Source organism: Liolophura sinensis, chromosome 8 (genome assembly GCF_032854445.1).
Source record: "Liolophura sinensis isolate JHLJ2023 chromosome 8, CUHK_Ljap_v2, whole genome shotgun sequence".
NCBI lineage: Eukaryota > Metazoa > Mollusca > Polyplacophora > Chitonida > Chitonidae > Liolophura > Liolophura sinensis.
In genome coordinates this window covers 43340267-43358181 of record NC_088302.1, presented here as the reverse complement: position 1 = coordinate 43358181, position 17915 = coordinate 43340267, and the positions used below count along the sequence as shown (strand labels likewise).

General features: G+C 41.0%; 1 protein-coding gene across 1 annotated transcript in view; it reads right to left on the bottom strand.

Annotated features, from left to right (window-relative positions):
* The window catches only part of LOC135472252 (serine/threonine-protein kinase ATR-like), a 62975-nt gene that overhangs the window by 15465 nt on the left and 29595 nt on the right, over positions 1 to 17915 (bottom strand). The window contains exons 33-47 of the mRNA XM_064751665.1: positions 17394 to 17516; positions 16818 to 17005; positions 15955 to 16153; positions 14891 to 15001; positions 12946 to 13014; positions 11201 to 11253; positions 10892 to 10925; positions 10236 to 10354; positions 8910 to 9039; positions 8385 to 8474; positions 8004 to 8111; positions 7577 to 7734; positions 2633 to 2728; positions 2321 to 2474; positions 1764 to 1829 (exon numbers count right to left, since the gene is read on the bottom strand). Of these exons, the coding sequence (XP_064607735.1) occupies positions 1764 to 1829; positions 2321 to 2474; positions 2633 to 2728; positions 7577 to 7734; positions 8004 to 8111; positions 8385 to 8474; positions 8910 to 9039; positions 10236 to 10354; positions 10892 to 10925; positions 11201 to 11253; positions 12946 to 13014; positions 14891 to 15001; positions 15955 to 16153; positions 16818 to 17005; positions 17394 to 17516 (1698 nt within the window). The remainder of the gene's footprint in view (positions 1 to 1763; positions 1830 to 2320; positions 2475 to 2632; positions 2729 to 7576; positions 7735 to 8003; positions 8112 to 8384; positions 8475 to 8909; positions 9040 to 10235; positions 10355 to 10891; positions 10926 to 11200; positions 11254 to 12945; positions 13015 to 14890; positions 15002 to 15954; positions 16154 to 16817; positions 17006 to 17393; positions 17517 to 17915) is intronic.

The following is a 17915-nucleotide window of genomic DNA, read 5'->3' as shown; positions in this document are numbered from 1 at the left end:
TTTTAGACGTCACAGCACTATGTCAAGCCACAAAATATCTGCAGGTATAATACAAAGACAAAAACACAAACAGCACTTAACACAAAGGTTTTTAGACGTCACAGCACTATGTCCAAGCCACAAAATATCTGCAGGTATAATACAAAGACAAACACACAAACAGCACATAACAACAAAGGTTTTTAGACGTCACAGCACTATGTCCAAGCCACAAAATATCTGCAGGTATAATACAAAGACCAAACACACAAACAGCCCTTAACACAAAGGTTTTTAGACGTCACAGCACTATGTCCAAGCCACAAAATATCTGCAGGTATAATACAAAGACAAACACACAAACAGCACTTAACACAAAGGTTTTTAGACGTCACAGCACTATGTCCAAGCCACAACAATATCTGCAGGTATAATACAAAGACAAACACACAAACAGCACTTAACACAAAGGTTTTTAGACGTCCACAGCACTATGTCCAAGCCACAAAATATCTGCAGGTATAATACAAAGACAAACACACAAAACAGCACTTAACACAAAGGTTTTTAGACGTCACAGCACTATGTCCAAGCCACAAAATATCTGCAGGTAATAATACAAAGACAAACACACAAACAGCACTTAACACAAAGGTTTTTAGACGTCACAGCACTATGTCCAAGCCACAAAATATGTGCAGTATAATACAAAGACAAACACACAAACAGCACTTAACACAAAGGTTTTTAGACGTCACAGCACTATGTCCAAGCCACAAAATATCTGCAGGTATAATACAAAGACAAACACACAAACAGCACTTAACACAAAGGTTTTTAGACGTCACAGCACTACGTCCAAGCCACACAATATCTGCAGGTATAATACAAAGACAAACACACAAACAGCACTTAACACAAAGGTTTTTAGACGTCACAGCACTACGTCCAAGCCACACAATATGTGCAGGTATAATACAAAGACAAACACACAAACAGCACTTAACACAAAGGTTTTTAGACGTCACAGCACTACGTCCAAGCCACAAAATATGTGCAGGTATAATACAAAGACAAACACACAAACAGCACTTAACACAAAGGTTTTTAGACGTCACAGCACTATGTCCAAGCCACACAATATCTGCAGGTATAATACAAAGACAAACACACAAACAGCACTTAACACAAAGGTTTTTAGACGTCACAGCACTATGTCCAAGCCACAAAATATCTGCAGGTATAATACAAAGACAAACACACAAACAGCACTTAACACAAAGGTTTTCAGACGTCACAGCACTACGTCCAAGCCACAAAATATCTGCAGGTATAATACAAAGACAAACACACAAACAGCACTTAACACAAAGGTTTTTAGATGTCACAGCACTACGTCCAAGCCACAAAATATGTGCAGGTATAATACAAAGACAAACACACAAACGGCACTTAACACAAAGGTTTTTAGACGTCACAGCACTATGTCCAAGCCACAAAATATCTGCAGGTATAATGCAAAGACAAACACACAAACAGCACTTAACACAAAGGTTTTTAGACGTCACAGCACTACGTCCAAGCCACAAAATATGTGCAGGTATAATACAAAGACAAACACACAAAAGGCACTTAACACAAAGACTCAATGCTATTCAGAGAAAGCTATTTTTGGAAAGTCCTCATCCAGAAATTCAAATTCTGACATATATTATTATCAGCTACATGTATATGTAGGTGTTCAAAATGGGTTTTCCCCACAATATGGCTGGAAAAGAACTCACCATGGCCTCTACCATGTTGGGTGTCAGTCTGAAGGGCACCCTCTCTGGCCACTCAAATGTCTCCCCCTAAGGAAAACAGCAAGGAATACAATTCATGTTACAGATCAGCATTATACCGTTTTAATGCACCAGTGTTGAAGATTGTTAGCATTTAAATGTAATACCACCTTTGACAGAAGATAATTTCTTTCTGTGTGGGAAGGTCTGCCAGCAACCTGCGCATGAACATGGTTTTGGACACGGCTTTGCCCGGTTTCCTCCCACCATAATGTTGGCCTCCCTCGTATTAGTGAAATATCCTTGACCACTTTGCAAAACAAGAATAGAACAAATAAATACATAATTTTTTTCTGAAGGCTCAGAGTACATAGTATTTGTACATGTACATCATACAACTGATACAATCACTAAATCACAGGCAAAAAATTTTCTGGCAAAAAGGCAAAAACTGACTACGTGAAATTAAGCTTTCTTAATCAGACAAAAAGCTAGGTGCTACGACCCATGTACATAAACCATTCTCTAGATACTGTAATTTCAAAGATGATATTCCTCACCTTGTTAAAGAGGCAGTTAAAGTCGACATGGACGCAGTCCCCATTGGTGGAGTCAAACAGGATGTTCTCTCCATGCCTGTCGCCCAGGCCCAGAATGTACCCCACCATGCTCATGACGGCTGTTGTACGGGTGTAGGAGAGACGTGCGCTGTACCTGCTCAGGGGACAGAGAGAGACAATTACATGAGCTCTGAAACACTTCTGGCTAATCTAAGTTCTGTTCGTCCGGAATCTATCTATTTTTTTTACTGGACCGAGGGTTTTACACTGTATTCAGTTACATAAAGATAGTCATGTTGCCCGTTTACATACCAGGATGTGGGATCAGTGAAAGTCCTCAGGAACCATTCACTGAACACGGGAGGGTGACGTACTAACAGCTTTGTCCGGTAAATGGCCAGCTTTGTGCTGAAATAACGCATCAAACATACAATGTGAAACACTGAAAATAGACTTTGCTGAATGCAGGTGTATATAAAACATGTTTGCCCCTTTTTGTGCTCATAGAAAGTATTGATAAAACATGCGCTTATATGCACCCAAGTAAAACTGCCAAAGTCTAAAATCTCTGGCAAAAATTCATCACATCATGACAACACAGGTCAAAAGAAAGTCTGTATCAAATCTGAACAGTCTTACTTGATTTTGTTCACAAGATTTTGCAACAATCCCCCCAACCACAGACGGAGACAAATAAAAATGCCCAACTGCATTCACAAACATTGTTCAATAGTGCACAATTGTATCAGTATCCCAAATACTGGATCACAATGACTGATAGACTTACTCTATAGAGGAGTGAAGTGTTGGCATGCAGGCCTGTAGCTCTTTACCACTCATGTACAGACACTTCTCACGGTACAGCTTGATCAGGACGTAGCATACTGGGTCACAATGACTGATAGACTTACTCTATAGAGGAGTGAAGTGTTGGCATGCAGGCCTGTAGCTCTTTACCACTCATATACAGACACTTCTCACGGTACAGCTTGATCAGGATGTAGTATACTGGGTCACAATGACTGATAGACTTACTCTATAGAGGAGTGAAGTGTTGGCATGCAGGCCTGTAGCTCTTTATCACTCATGTACTGACACTTCTCACGGTAGAGTTTGATCAGGATGTAGCATACTGGGTCACAATGACTGATAGACTTACTCTATAGAGGAGTGAAGTGTTGGCATGCAGGCCTGTAGCTCTTTACCACTCATGTACTGACACTTCTCACGGTAAAGTTTGATCAGGATGTAGCATACTGGATCACAATGACTGATAGACTTACTCTATAGAGGAGTGAAGTGTTGGCATGCAGGCCTGTAGCTCTTTACCACTCATGTACAGGCACTTCTCACGGTACAGCTTGATCAGGATGTAGCATACTGGATCACAATGACTGATTGACTTACTCTATAGAAGAGTGAAGTGTTGGCATGCAGGCCTGTAGCTCTTTACCACTCATGTACTGACACTTCTCACGGTAGAGCTTGATCAGGATGTAGCATACTGGATCACAATGACTGATAGACTTAATCTATAGAGGAGTGAAGTGTTGGCATGCAGGCCTGTAGCTCTTTACCACTCATGTACAGACACTTCTCATGGTAGAGCTTGATCAGGATGTAGCATACTGGACCACACTGACTGATAGACTTAATCTATAGAGGAGTGAAGTGTTGGCATGCAGGCCTGTAGCTCTTTATCACTCATGTACTGACACTTCTCACGGTACAGCTTGATCAGGATGTAGCATACTGGACTAGTCCACAATGACTGATAGACTTAATCTATACAGGAGTGAAGTGTTGGCATGCAGGCCTTTAGCTCTTTACCACTCATGTACAGACACTTCTCACGGTACAGCTTGATCAGGATGTAGCATACTGGACCACAATGACTGATAGACTTAATCTATAGAGGAGTGAAGTGTTGGCATGCAGGCCTGTAGCTCTTTACCACTCATGTACTGACACTTCTCACGGTAGAGCTTGATCAGGATGTAGCATACTGGACCACAACGACTGATTGACTTACTCTATGGAGGAGTGAAGTGTTGGCATGCAGGCCTGTAGCTCTTTACCACTCATGTACAGACACTTCTCACGGTAGAGCTTGATCAGGATGTAGCATACTGGACCACAATGACTGATAGACTTACTCTATAGAGGAGTGAAGTGTTGGCATGCAGGCCTGTAGCTCTTTACCACTCATGCACAGACACTTCTCACGGTACAGCTTGATCAGGATGTAGCATACTGGACCACAATGACTGATAGACTTACTCTATAGAGGAGTGAAGTGTTGGCATGCAGGCCTGTAGCTCTTTACCACTCATGCACAGACACTTCTCACGGTACAGCTTGATCAGGATGTAGCATACTGGGTCACAATGACTGATAGACTTACTCTATGGAGGAGTGAAGTGTTGGCATGCAGGCCTGTAGCTCTTTACCACTCATGTACAGACACTTCTCACGGTACAGCTTGGTCAGGATGTAGCATACTGGACCACAATGACTGATAGACTTACTCTATAGAGGAGTGAAGTGTTGGCATGCAGGCCTGTAGCTCTTTACCACTCATGTACAGACACTTCTCACGGTACAGCTTGATCAGGATGTAGCATACTGGATCACAATGACTGATAGACTTACTCTATAGAGGAGTGAAGTTTTGGCATGCAGGCCTGTAGCTCTTTACCACTCATGTACTGACACTTCTCACGGTAGAGTTTGATCAGGATGTAGCATACTGGACCACAATGACTGATAGACTTACTCTATAGAGGAGTGAAGTGTTGGCATGCAGGCCTGTAGCTCTTTACCACTCATGCACAGACACTTCTCACGGTACAGCTTGATCAGGATGTAGCATACTGGGTCACAATGACTGATAGACCTACTCTATAGAGGAGTGAAGTGTTGGCATGCAGGCCTGTAGCTCTTTACCACTCATGTACAGACACTTCTCACGGTACAGCTTGATCAGGATGTAGCATACTGGACCACAATGACTGATAGACTTACTCTATAGAGGAGTGAAGTGTTGGCATGCAGGCCTGTAGCTCTTTACCACTCATGTACTGACACTTCTCACGGTACAGCTTGATCAGGATGTAGCATACTGGACCACAATGACTGATAGACTTACTCTATAGAGGAGTGAAGTGTTGGCATGCAGGCCTGTAGCTCTTTACCACTCATGTATTGACACTTCTCACAGTAGAGTTTGATCAGGATGTAGCATACTGGGTCACAATGACTGATAGACCTACTCTATAGAGGAGTGAAGTGTTGGCATGCAGGCCTGTAGCTCTTTACCACTCATGTACAGACACTTCTCACGGTACAGCTTGATCAGGATGTAGCATACTGGGTCACAATGACTGATAGACTTACTCTATAGAGGAGTGAAGTGTTGGCATGCAGGCCTGTAGCTCTTTACCACTCATGCACAGACACTTCTCACGGTACAGCTTGATCAGGATGTAGCATACTGGATCACAATGACTGATAGACTTACTCTATGGAGGAGTGAAGTGTTGGCATGCAGGCCTGTAGCTCTTTACCACTCATGTACAGACACTTCTCACGGTACAGCTTGATCAGGATGTAGCATACTGGACCACAATGACTGATAGACTTACTCTATAGAGGAGTGAAGTGTTGGCATGCAGGCCTGTAGCTCTTTACCACTCATGTACAGACACTTCTCACGGTACAGCTTGATCAGGATGTAGCATACTGGATCACAATGACTGATTGACTTACTCTATGGAGGAGTGAAGTGTTGGCATGCAGGCCTGTAGCTCTTTACCACTCATATACAGACACTTCTCACGGTAGAGCTTGATCAGGATGTAGCATACTGGATCACAATGACTGATAGACTTACTCTATAGAGGAGTGAAGTGTTGGCATGCAGGCCTGTAGCTCTTTACCACTCATGTACAGACACTTCTCACGGTAGAGCTTGATCAGGATGTAGCATACTGGATCACAATGACTGATAGACTTACTCTATAGAGGAGTGAAGTGTTGGCATGCAGGCCTGTAGCTCTTTATCACTCATATACAGACACTTCTCACAGTAGAGCTTGATCAGGATGTAGCATACTGGATCACAATGACTGATAGACTTACTCTATAGAGGAGTGAAGTGTTGGCATGCAGGCCTGTAGCTCTTTACCACTCATGTACAGACACTTCTCACGGTACAGCTTGATCAGGATGTAGCATACTGGACCACAATGACTGATAGACTTACTCTATGGAGGAGTGAAGTGTTGGCATGCAGGCCTGTAGCTCTTTACCACTCATGTACAGACACTTCTCACGGTAGAGTTTGATCAGGATGTAGCATACTGGATCACAATGACTGATAGACTTACTCTATAGAGGAGTGAAGTGTTGGCATGCAGGCCTGTAGCTCTTTACCACTCATGCATAGACACTTCTCACGGTACAGCTTGATCAGGATGTAGCATACTGGATCACAATGACTGATAGACTTACTCTATGGAGGAGTGAAGTGTTGGCATGCAGGCCTGTAGCTCTTTACCACTCATGTACTGACACTTCTCACGGTAGAGTTTGATCAGGATGTAGCATACTGGATCACAATGACTGATAGACTTACTCTATAGAGGAGTGAAGTGTTGGCATGCAGGCCTGTAGCTCTTTACCACTCATGTACTGACACTTCTCACGGTAGAGTTTGATCAGGATGTAGCATACTGGGTCACAATGACTGATAGACTTACTCTATAGAGGAGTGAAGTGTTGGCATGCAGGCCTGTAGCTCTTTACCACTCATGCACAGACACTTCTCACGGTACAGCTTGATCAGGATGTAGCATACTGGGTCACAATGACTGATAGACTTACTCTATAGAGGAGTGAAGTGTTGGCATGCAGGCCTGTAGCTCTGTACCACTCATGCACAGACACTTCTCACGGTACAGCTTGATCAGGATGTAGCATACTGGATCACAATGACTGATAGACTTACTCTATGGAGGAGTGAAGTGTTGGCATGCAGGCCTGTAGCTCTTTACCACTCATATACAGACACTTCTCACGGTAGAGCTTGATCAGGATGTAGCATACTGGGTCACAATGACTGATAGACTTACTCTATAGAGGAGTGAAGTGTTGGCATGCAGGCCTGTAGCTCTGTACCACTGATGCACAGACACTTCTCACGGTACAGCTTGATCAGGATGTAGCATACTGGATCACAATGACTGATAGACTTACTCTATAGAGGAGTGAAGTGTTGGCATGCAGGCCTGTAGCTCTTTACCACTCATGTACAGACACTTCTCACGGTAGAGCTTGATCAGGATGTAGCGCAGTCCGCTGGTGTTGTTCACCCATTCTATCAGGCCACACTCCTCATTCAGGGGCACAACAGTCTGAGAAATAAAAATACAACAACCAAGCCATAAATCCACCACAGATAAAATACTGCCAAGGTCAAAGCTGACATACTGATGCAGTATTCATCCATTATCACTCATTTTGATGGCAAAAAACAAGTAACAAATAAGCTTCTTATTCACCCCAATACTCGGCAAGTGTCACTTATATAATGGCAGTTAAATTTATGGGTCGAGGAAACTGGGTTTCTATTTCTGACTGTCAACTAAAGGAGTCTCATATAGGTTCCTCCTATAACACTTACATAAGTACGAATGTGGAGTTGTCTCCTCCTGGAGTCTGGATCTCGCCTCAAGAATTTATTGACAATTCCGTTAAACTCCATCAAACGGCAATCTTTCCTGAGGTCATCCTGTAATTATTACAACACATGGAAATTAAGGATGGTCAGTAAATAAAGACCCTGACAATGCTTCTAAAAATTGGCTACATCTTAGCACAATTTCTACATGTACATTCCTGTCATGAAAAAACAGGATTTGAGGACAGGATTTGTTTGAAAAGAGGAAACCCCTTCTTGAGAAATATGACTATGCTTGACAAGAGTATGACCACCAATGCAGAAAAATGATCTTAAATTCAATACCAACTCCATAATCAGACAAAAAGTTTATGATGAACTCACCTTTGGCTTACACATCATGACATACAGACGTCCATTACTTCCTTTCATTGTAATTTTCTTGGGCTTTTGCAGTGAAGCCAAAATTTCAATCTGCAAAAGAAATTTTATCTTATTCCACTATATTTATGACATTTGCTACAAGTTTTCATTTTGAAATTAAACCTTATTCTGCATCTGCTGACTCACAACTAACACTGATAGTATCTTAGTCAGTAAACTGTATATGAAAAATTCTCTTGACAAATGTCTGAAGCGAATAAGAAAGCTATTCCGAGTTAAGTTACCTTATTTCTCCTAATTTTTGGAACCACTGATCTGCTCATTTTAGCCAATATATAAACAATTGTAACAGGAATATTGAGTTTCTGTTTTCTCACATGGCAAGAACATTTAATGAACAACATACACAACCGTACTCATATCTTAACATTTCCAAAAGGCTGGTAAAGAAATGTAATATTCTACTTTCAACACTACGAATGTCTGTCCCAAAAATTAGAAGAATTAGCGCAGGTCACCACTCACTGTGTCCTCAAAGCCATCGATATAGATCTGTTGTCCTGGAAATGGATCATGATTTTCCAGGCTCTCGTTGCCACTGGGCAATGTCACTGTCATGGCGTCTTGAAGGGGCATCAGGATAGAACTAAACTGGCTGGGAAGGAATGAGAGTAAACAGGTGTTAAACAAAACTTGAAGGGGCATCAGGATAGAACTAAACTGGCTGGGAAGGAATGAGAGCAAATAGGTGTTCAACAAAACTGGTACTACAAAGCCATCCTTAAAAAATTCTTTGCCAGGTGCAACCAGAACCTATAAGAAAAAATAGGGTTGGCTGGCAAGGAATTCTTTTGTTTAATTATTACTATTTTGGCTCATAAAAAAGATTATAAAGAAATTGACAGGGAGAGAAAAAAAATCTTTTATTGAATTTGCAGTAAAAAATTTTGAGAAGGGCCCCTTTTGGCGGTTTGGTCGGGTTATAACCAACGAGCATATCTTACTGACATCCTAATACATGTTGACATGGTTTTTCACTGGGTCATTTACATGTAGATTCAGTCTACACTAGCTTCCTTGACAGTGTTTCACTGCAATGTATCATATTTACTTCTTTGGCTGTTTGGGGTTTTGATGTTATTCCCAAGGCCATTTCTGTCTTCTAAAGACAGTGCTTCCATACAGCAGCTCAAATCCATGCCAACCATTTCATAGTGCTGCCTCACTGGAATACCATGTTGAAGTGGCATGCCACCATGCCCGTGTTAACTGACATTATGCCTCCGAGTACTACACATACACTCTTTCAAGAAAGGGGAATCACCATTGCCCGTTTTTAAAAATCTAAAACTTGCCTGAATATTACATGTACCTGTAAGAAACAAGAGGGTTTGCGCTTAAAAGGCAGATATTTTCTGTGGATAAAACATCAGGCTGTCGCCTCAGAGATGCTACTAAATGTAACTTCTTCCTAGAGATTTACATGCTCAGCAAACCACGAGCGAAAAAGCCTATTGTAATGATGTACATGATTGATTTATTTATCTATTTGATTGGTGTTTTGCACCGTAATCAAGAATAGTTCACTTACACGACGGCGTCCAGCATTATGGCGGGAGGAAAGGTTACTGGCAGACCTTCCCACATACGGCCGGAGAGGAAGCAAGCATGAGCTGGACTTGAACCCACAGCAACCGCATTGGTGAGAGGCTCCTGGGTCATTACCCTGTGCTAGCGCGCTAACCCACCTAGCCACGGAGGCCCCCAATGTACATGAAGTGTAATGTACATGTATTTATTTTGATATTAATCTGATTGGTGTTTTCTTACATAACCCCTAAATACACCAACCTGTCTTCTAGAAGCCTCCTCAGCGGTCGGAAGTGCTGAGTCATGCTCAGAGTGGACATCATTTTAGGCACTTCTTTCTCACAGAGCTCCAGTAACTTCTCTGTTAGCTTAGTCGCATCCTGTTGAGAAATTATTAGTCATTTTCTTCACTTGGTGGTTGTTTTGATGTGGGGATTCATACATGATTTTATGAGCTCATATTCACTTCACAAAATTCAGATTTAAACTGAATTTTGTTGTTGGAAAATGAAGTTTTGCAGCATTGAAAACCTCTTGCCTATTGCTTTTTGGCTAAAGCAAATATAGATACGACATAAAAACTCGTCTCTGATCCATTTGAACAACTCAATACAAAAACATGGGTGAAAGAAAGTTAATGCCCAACAATTCGGTGACCCAATTTTGTTGGGCAAATCAATGTACTTGTATTAAATATGTATTTGCACTCTAGAAAATTTTATTTTACAATCTCGCATGGACATAGCATACCAAAATTAGTGGTACAATGTACCTGGTAGAACATAAAATTTGTCTTGGTTTATAAATTAAATGTCAACTCAGATTTGACTCAAAATTCAATTTACACCCTATAAGTCAATTTCTGATTTTTTGTTTGTAAAATCTGGCAATTAAAACATGAGAATTCAAGAGCTTACCAGAATGAATTTAGGCAAATCTCGGTTTTTATCCCTGCAGTAAAAAGAAACAAAAACTTTAAGAAAATGCTGATAAAATACAGAAATACACAAGACATTTTCAAAGTAAGCAATAATTTAAAATTTAACAGTTTGATCAAAAGCATATTTATTGAATAACCAGTGAATACAGACATTATGTAAGCCTTTAAGTGCAACAAAGAGTTTTTCATACACAAAAAAGATAACAGATTATTACTTAGGTGCACAAGAAAATTAGGCCAGCACCTAATAATAATCTGTTTCACATTAAAAACTATGCAGACTCACTTGGCCTTGGCAAATATTTCCTGGCATCGTTTGACTCTCATGTGGTATGAAGACTACAAGGGAAAGATTTAATTATTTATTTGATAATGTTCACTGTGCTCACTCCTCACTGTTTTCTTGGCTATCTCACCACTGATGTACAGATGTATGCCATATTGAAGGAAGGGTAGTGATCTGTAACAAATTTCCTGCATTAAATATTTGATTGGTGTTTTACGCCGTACTCAAGAATATTTCACTTATACGACGGCGACCAGCATAATGGTGGGAAGAAACTGGGCAAAGGCCGGGGGGAAACCCATGACCATCTGTAGGTTGCTGCACATGTACCTTCACATGTACGACTGGAGAGGAAGCCAGCATAAGCTAGACTTGACCGCATCGGTGAGAGGCTCCTGGGTCATTGCGCTGCAATGGTGTGCTGATGACTTCAGCCCTGGAGGCTCCCTCTTGTATTAAAGCCACCTAAACAGTCATACAGCTGTATGTGCTGCTGATCACTTATTGACATCAAGGTCCCAGAAGCCATGGAGTTGTAGGAATCTCAAACATTCCCTGTTCACAGCTGACATCATGATCTCAGAAGCTGTGGAGATGTTGGAATCTCAAACATCCCCTGTTCACAACTGACATCAAGGTCCCAGCAGCTGTGGAGATGTTGGAATCTCAAACATTCCCTGTTCACAACTGACATCAAGACCCCAGAAGCTGTGAAGATGTAGGAATCCCAAACATTCCCTGTTCACGACTGACATCAAGACCCCAGAAGCTGTGGAGATATAGGAATCTCAAACATCCCCTGTTCACGACTGACATCAAGGTCCCAGCAGCTGTGATGTAGGAACATCAAACATTCCCTGTTCACGACTGACATCAAGACCCCAGAAGCTGTGAAGATGTAGGAATCCCAAACATTCCCTGTTCACAGCTGACATCACGATCTCAGAAGCTGGGGAGATGTAGGAATCTCAAACATCCCCTGTTCACGACTGACATCAAGGTCCCAGCAGCTGTGATGTAGGAACATCAAACATTCCCTGTTCACGACTGACATCAAGACCCCAGAAGCTGTGAAGATGTAGGAATCCCAAACATTCCCTGTTCACAGCTGACATCACGATCTCAGAAGCTGTGGAGATGTAGGAATCTCAAACATCCCCTGTTCATGACTGACATCAAGGTCCCAGCAGCTGTGAAGATGTAGGAATCCCAAACATTCCCTGTTCACAGCTGACATCACGATCTCAGAAGCTGTGGAGATGTAGGAATCTCAAACATCCCCTGTTCATGGCTCGCATCAAGATCCTAGAAGCTGTGGAGATGTAGGAATCTCAAACATCCCCTGTTCATGGCTGGCACTGAACCAAAGCCTTTTATGTAATGATCAGATTAAGAACTGACAAATCTTCGAAACTTAGGCAAAGCCTGGATGAACTACATATCTGGGATATACTTCATTCTGCTTCTCAGCATGAATTGTCCTCAAAATGATAGGATTAACACATGAACAAGACTCAATCTGGTAACATGCGAATCTTGCTTTAAAGTGTAATTTGGCCTTACATGAATTTTGTGCCACATATAATAAAAAACCATCTGCCTACAAGCAACAAGTATTGCCTTCTTACAAAGGGGTTGTTCTTTGTCTATGCCAAACAGATGGTCATACAAGAAGTGACAAACTATAATCATTAATTACAGTATCTACTACAAGCAACGGTAAATTTGCGCATTAATGTTGTTACCTTTGACACTGCCATCATCATCCACATGGCCTGCTGAGGAAATGCCACCAACAGAGCTGCAATGATCTCCTACCAACATAAAATGCATGTCAGGTTTATAATGCATTTGCCTTCAAAATCTGCCCAAATAGTGCATCAGGCAAATAAAGATCATAAAATACATGAATAGTGTTTGGATATCATCTTATCCTTAAAACAAACTTCAAATCATCCTTGTGAAGATCAAAAAACTCTTGGAATCAGGGAACATGAGTAATTTAGTCTTGGACAACATTCTAGGTCAAACACAGTACCATCTATACATGTAAGTTCATGTAAGTATGTCTTTTGTCAGTGTTTCACACCAAACTCATATCCCTACTTCGCTAAAATGACTGTTGTCCTGCTTACAAATGGACAACAGATGCCACAGAGACTAACCGACTAATGAACTCCACATACCTCGCATTTTAATAGACATGTGCATGTACTCGCAATTTTCATGAAGCTTTTATTGTTAAAATGACAGAACGCACATAGATAGAAGAGCCATGTACAGAATTACTGTCCTGAATAGAACGCACAATGAGAGAGGAGCAATCTACAGAATTATTGTCCTGGATAGAACGCACAATGAGAGAGGAGCAACCTACAGAATTACTGTCCTGGATAGAATGTACAATGATAGAGGTGCAATCTACAAAATTACTGTCCTGGATAGAACGCACAATGATAGAGGAGCAATCTACAAAATTAGTCCTGGATAGAACGCACAATGAGAGAGGACCAACCTACAGAATTACTGTCCTGGATAGAATGTACAATGATAGAGGTGCAATCTACAAAATTACTGTCCTGGACAGAATGCACAATGAGAAAGGACCAACCTACAGAATTACTGTCCTGGATAGAACGCACAATGATAGAAGAGCCACGTACAGAATTACTGCCCTGGATAGAACGCACAATGAGAGAGGAGCAATCTACAAAATTACTGTCCTGGATAGAACGCACAATGAGAGAGGACCAACCTACAGAATTACTGTCCTGGATAGAATGTACAATGATAGAGGTGCAATCTACAAAATTACTGTCCTGGACAGAATGCACAATGAGAAAGGACCAACCTACAGAATTACTGTCCTGGATAGAACGCACAATGAGAGAGGAGCAACCTACAGAATTACTGTCCTGGATAGAACGCACAATGAGAGAGGAGCAACCTACAGAATTACTGTCCTGGATAGAACGCACAATGAGAGAGGAGCAACCTACAGAATTACTATCCTGGATAGAACACACAGTGAGAGAGGAGCAACCTACAGAATTACTGTCCTGGATAGAATGCACAATGAGAGAGGAGCAACCTACAGAATTACAGTCCTGGATAGAACACACAATGAGAGAGGAGCAACATACAGAATTACTGTCCTGGATAGAACGCACAATGAGAGAGGACCAACCTACAGAATTACTGTCCTGGATAGAACGCACAATGATAGAGGAGCAATCTACAGAACTGCTGTACTGCATAGAATGCACAATGAGAGAGGAGCAACCGACAGAATTACTGTCATATACTAGGATTGAAACTACACCTTGTTTGTCTCCTTGTTTATTTATTTATTTGATTGGTGTTTTACGCTGCACAAGAGTATGCAGCCTGCATTATGGTGGGAGAAAACCGGGTAGAGCCCTGGGGAAAACCACAAACAATTTGCAGGTTGCTGGCAGACCTTCGCACCTACTGCCCAACCTCATTTTTTAACAATAGAAAATGTGCAACTTACAGTACATACTGTATGTCGTGCACCCTACAAAATAAAGTGAAATATCTCATGCATGCTTCGGATCAGAAATGACATATTGCTACAGTGACACTATTGATGCTGAGACACATGTACCTGTAAAGGAAACGGGAACTAACAAATGTACCTGTAAAGGAAACGGGAACTAACAAATGTACCTGAAGTTCAGCCGAAACACCTGGATGGGCATGGCAGATACGAGATATGAGCTGTGGAAGAGTGGTAAACAGCTGATATGGAGCCAACTGTTGTCTCAGATTGGAGATAATCTGAAACAGAGAGTGACGTCTACATCACATCAGCTGTGGAAGAGTGATATGAAACAGACTGTGAGGCACCTGTTGCCTTACACTAGCAACAGTGAAAAGAAAAGTAATATAAACATGTTACCAATCAACCTGCAGTCAGGGTGTTCAATCAAGAAAGTGACACATCTATCAGAAATATTATTACCTTTTTACATAACCGTCCATACATTACTTGCTGTTTTTGATCTTGCTTGGGAATATTTTTCTGATATAAAAGCTATCTTAGACATGTGTGGTGAACTGAACATCAGATGGGGTATGTTCATAATATCAGCCGCCTATCTCGTCATACTTTACTCATTCATCCACTGATAAATACAGCTTTATTCTCCGGTCATGAGTCGTATATCAGAGAGCCAATCATATGCCAGGAATGCCTGGGAGAGAGAGAAATCCATTACTGGACCGTTTTGTCATATGATCTAATTTAAAGCCGTAACAAACATGACAGACTCCGTGTGAGAGCCGAGCAAGTGAATTGTGAAGGATGTAAATAAAGAAACATGTCAGCATTTCAATATTGAACTGAAGATTTTTTTGGAAAGCTGGTCACGCAAACACGGTGGCATTGAAAAAGATAAGCTTGCATGTATGCCTGCTGGAAGTGGAAAGTCACTATGCTCTTGCAATGTCGAAAGCCAAGATGACAACAACCAGTTGATCAACCAGTTCAACCCAAATGTTTCTCAAAGTTTAAAGTGGATAAACAAATTGCCCATGGGTTTCCAGCTTGAAGTGAGATGGGGGATGTTAGTAAGGGATGTTACTGCCACTGTCTGGGTAAACATTCTTCGAACAAAAGCCGATGTGTAGCCACGTTTCATTGCTTGATGCAACTTTTAAAGATTCATGTCATGGGATAATCCCCCAGTGGGTCAGTAATGGAGGAAAACTACTTTTCAGAGAAACCTTACCTTGTTCAGCCTGTCCAGGATAGTCCTCTGTGTCTGTAATTTCTGACTCGACTTTCCCTTTTCTTTCTTCTCTGCGTCAACCACCATTGAACCGTAATCCAGCCATAAACTGAGCAGTCGGGGCATGGACTGATAAATGTACTGACTGCCGTACCTCAGAGACTGGCCGAAGTACCGAACCACGTAGATCGTGAACTCTCTAAAAGTGCACAGGAAAAAAAGGGTTGAAGGACTACAGAATATCTGAACACATTCCCTGCAACCCTATCCACTAAATATACCATTGTGTGATCGCAGGGCGACTTATTGTTAAGGAACGGGATAAAGCCCTGTTAACTTAATAGTATGCTTATCACAACCCCCTTGACAAATCCTATATCCAAAGTCAATTTCCTCAAAGAGTGCACAGGTACATGTATATCACAAGGATGAACCTGTCTATCCAAACAATAAAATGTTCAAGAGAAATTCATGTGGTAAGCCCAAAGGATATTAAAATTCAGATGTTTGTAGACATGTATTAAGAGATACCAAGTGCTTTCCAAGAATAAATGAATAAGTAAATAGTCCTAAACCGACATTCCATGTTTCCCACAGTGTATATTTCACATATTTAACGCCATATTAGAATATTTTGACTTGTACATCAGCCGTTAAGTCAATGGTGCGTGTAAGTATTTAATTGACTTATTTCATTGCTCTTTAAATGCCACAATGAAAGTTTATAATATTAATAATAAGATTGGGGTCAGGTTTAAGGGTGGAGAAAACATATCGTATTGAAACAACAGGTACTGAATGTATGCATACCATTATTTATCAAAGATGACTCTAAAGGTGCTTAACTTTCCCATAGTGCTCACCCCTGTTTCTCCGGCCGGTCTCGCTCGTCAATCAGCGTGGTCATGATTTTATCGTAGTATCTGGCCAGATAGAAGTGGCCATCTTCCCACTCCATGTTAGCCTCTATCACATCCTTGTACTGCTTCATGATGGCATTACTTTCCATGCTGGATGTCTCCTCGCTGTAGTTTCCAAACAGCAAGAGGGCCTGGGTGTGCCAGTTAAAGAGCAAAGGGTTTGTATGTATATATATATATATATATATATATATACATATATATAAGAATGTTTACCTTAACTGTATTCTACCAAAAATTTCAACTTAATTATCCTGAAAGTTCTATGCCTTACAAAAAGATATTTTAGAAGTTAGGATGATTTGTTACTGGAGAGCCTAAGCTGTACATACATGTAAGTAATATTTAAATGTATTTTTATGTTTACATGTATATTTACATGTAAATTTTTATGTCAAATAAATATACAACAATACTCAGGACTAAAGGCTGAGAAAAGTTTCCGGAGAACCACTGGTAATATCTCCAGTACATGAGGTAATATTACTAGGAATGACCTTGATGACCCTGATCACTCACCCTGGCATACTCTGACCGCTTTGTCTTCCCCTCAGGGGACTGGTCAACCTTGAGAACACTGGCATTCCCAAAGTTCTCAGCAATCCCAGCTTCTAATGTGGCCAAGGCTTGGTCATGGTCTCCCTGGTTACAAAACAACAACATAGTCACTTGCTTTCATGCAAACATTGATGTATAGGTTTTTCTGGTGCATCTTAATCTTTCAATTGATACTTTTTCATGACTACTGAAGTATCCGTTAAAACCAAAGAATTTTTACTTTTTATGTCTCAGAAATAGAGCCAAAAAAATCAAAGATTTAATTAATAAAGAGACAAAGTACAGTCCCATACTTCGATACAGAAAAACTGTGCATACATAGGGTATAACCTTCCTGGGACAGTTTCCACTAAGCCATTTCTGACTAAAGTCCAAACTTCTAAATACAATTCTATAGATTATTTCTGAGCCCTATAAATTCCAATTTGGACTCCCCTACATATGTGGTCTGCAGACCAAATTGTCCAAATTTCCAAAACCAGT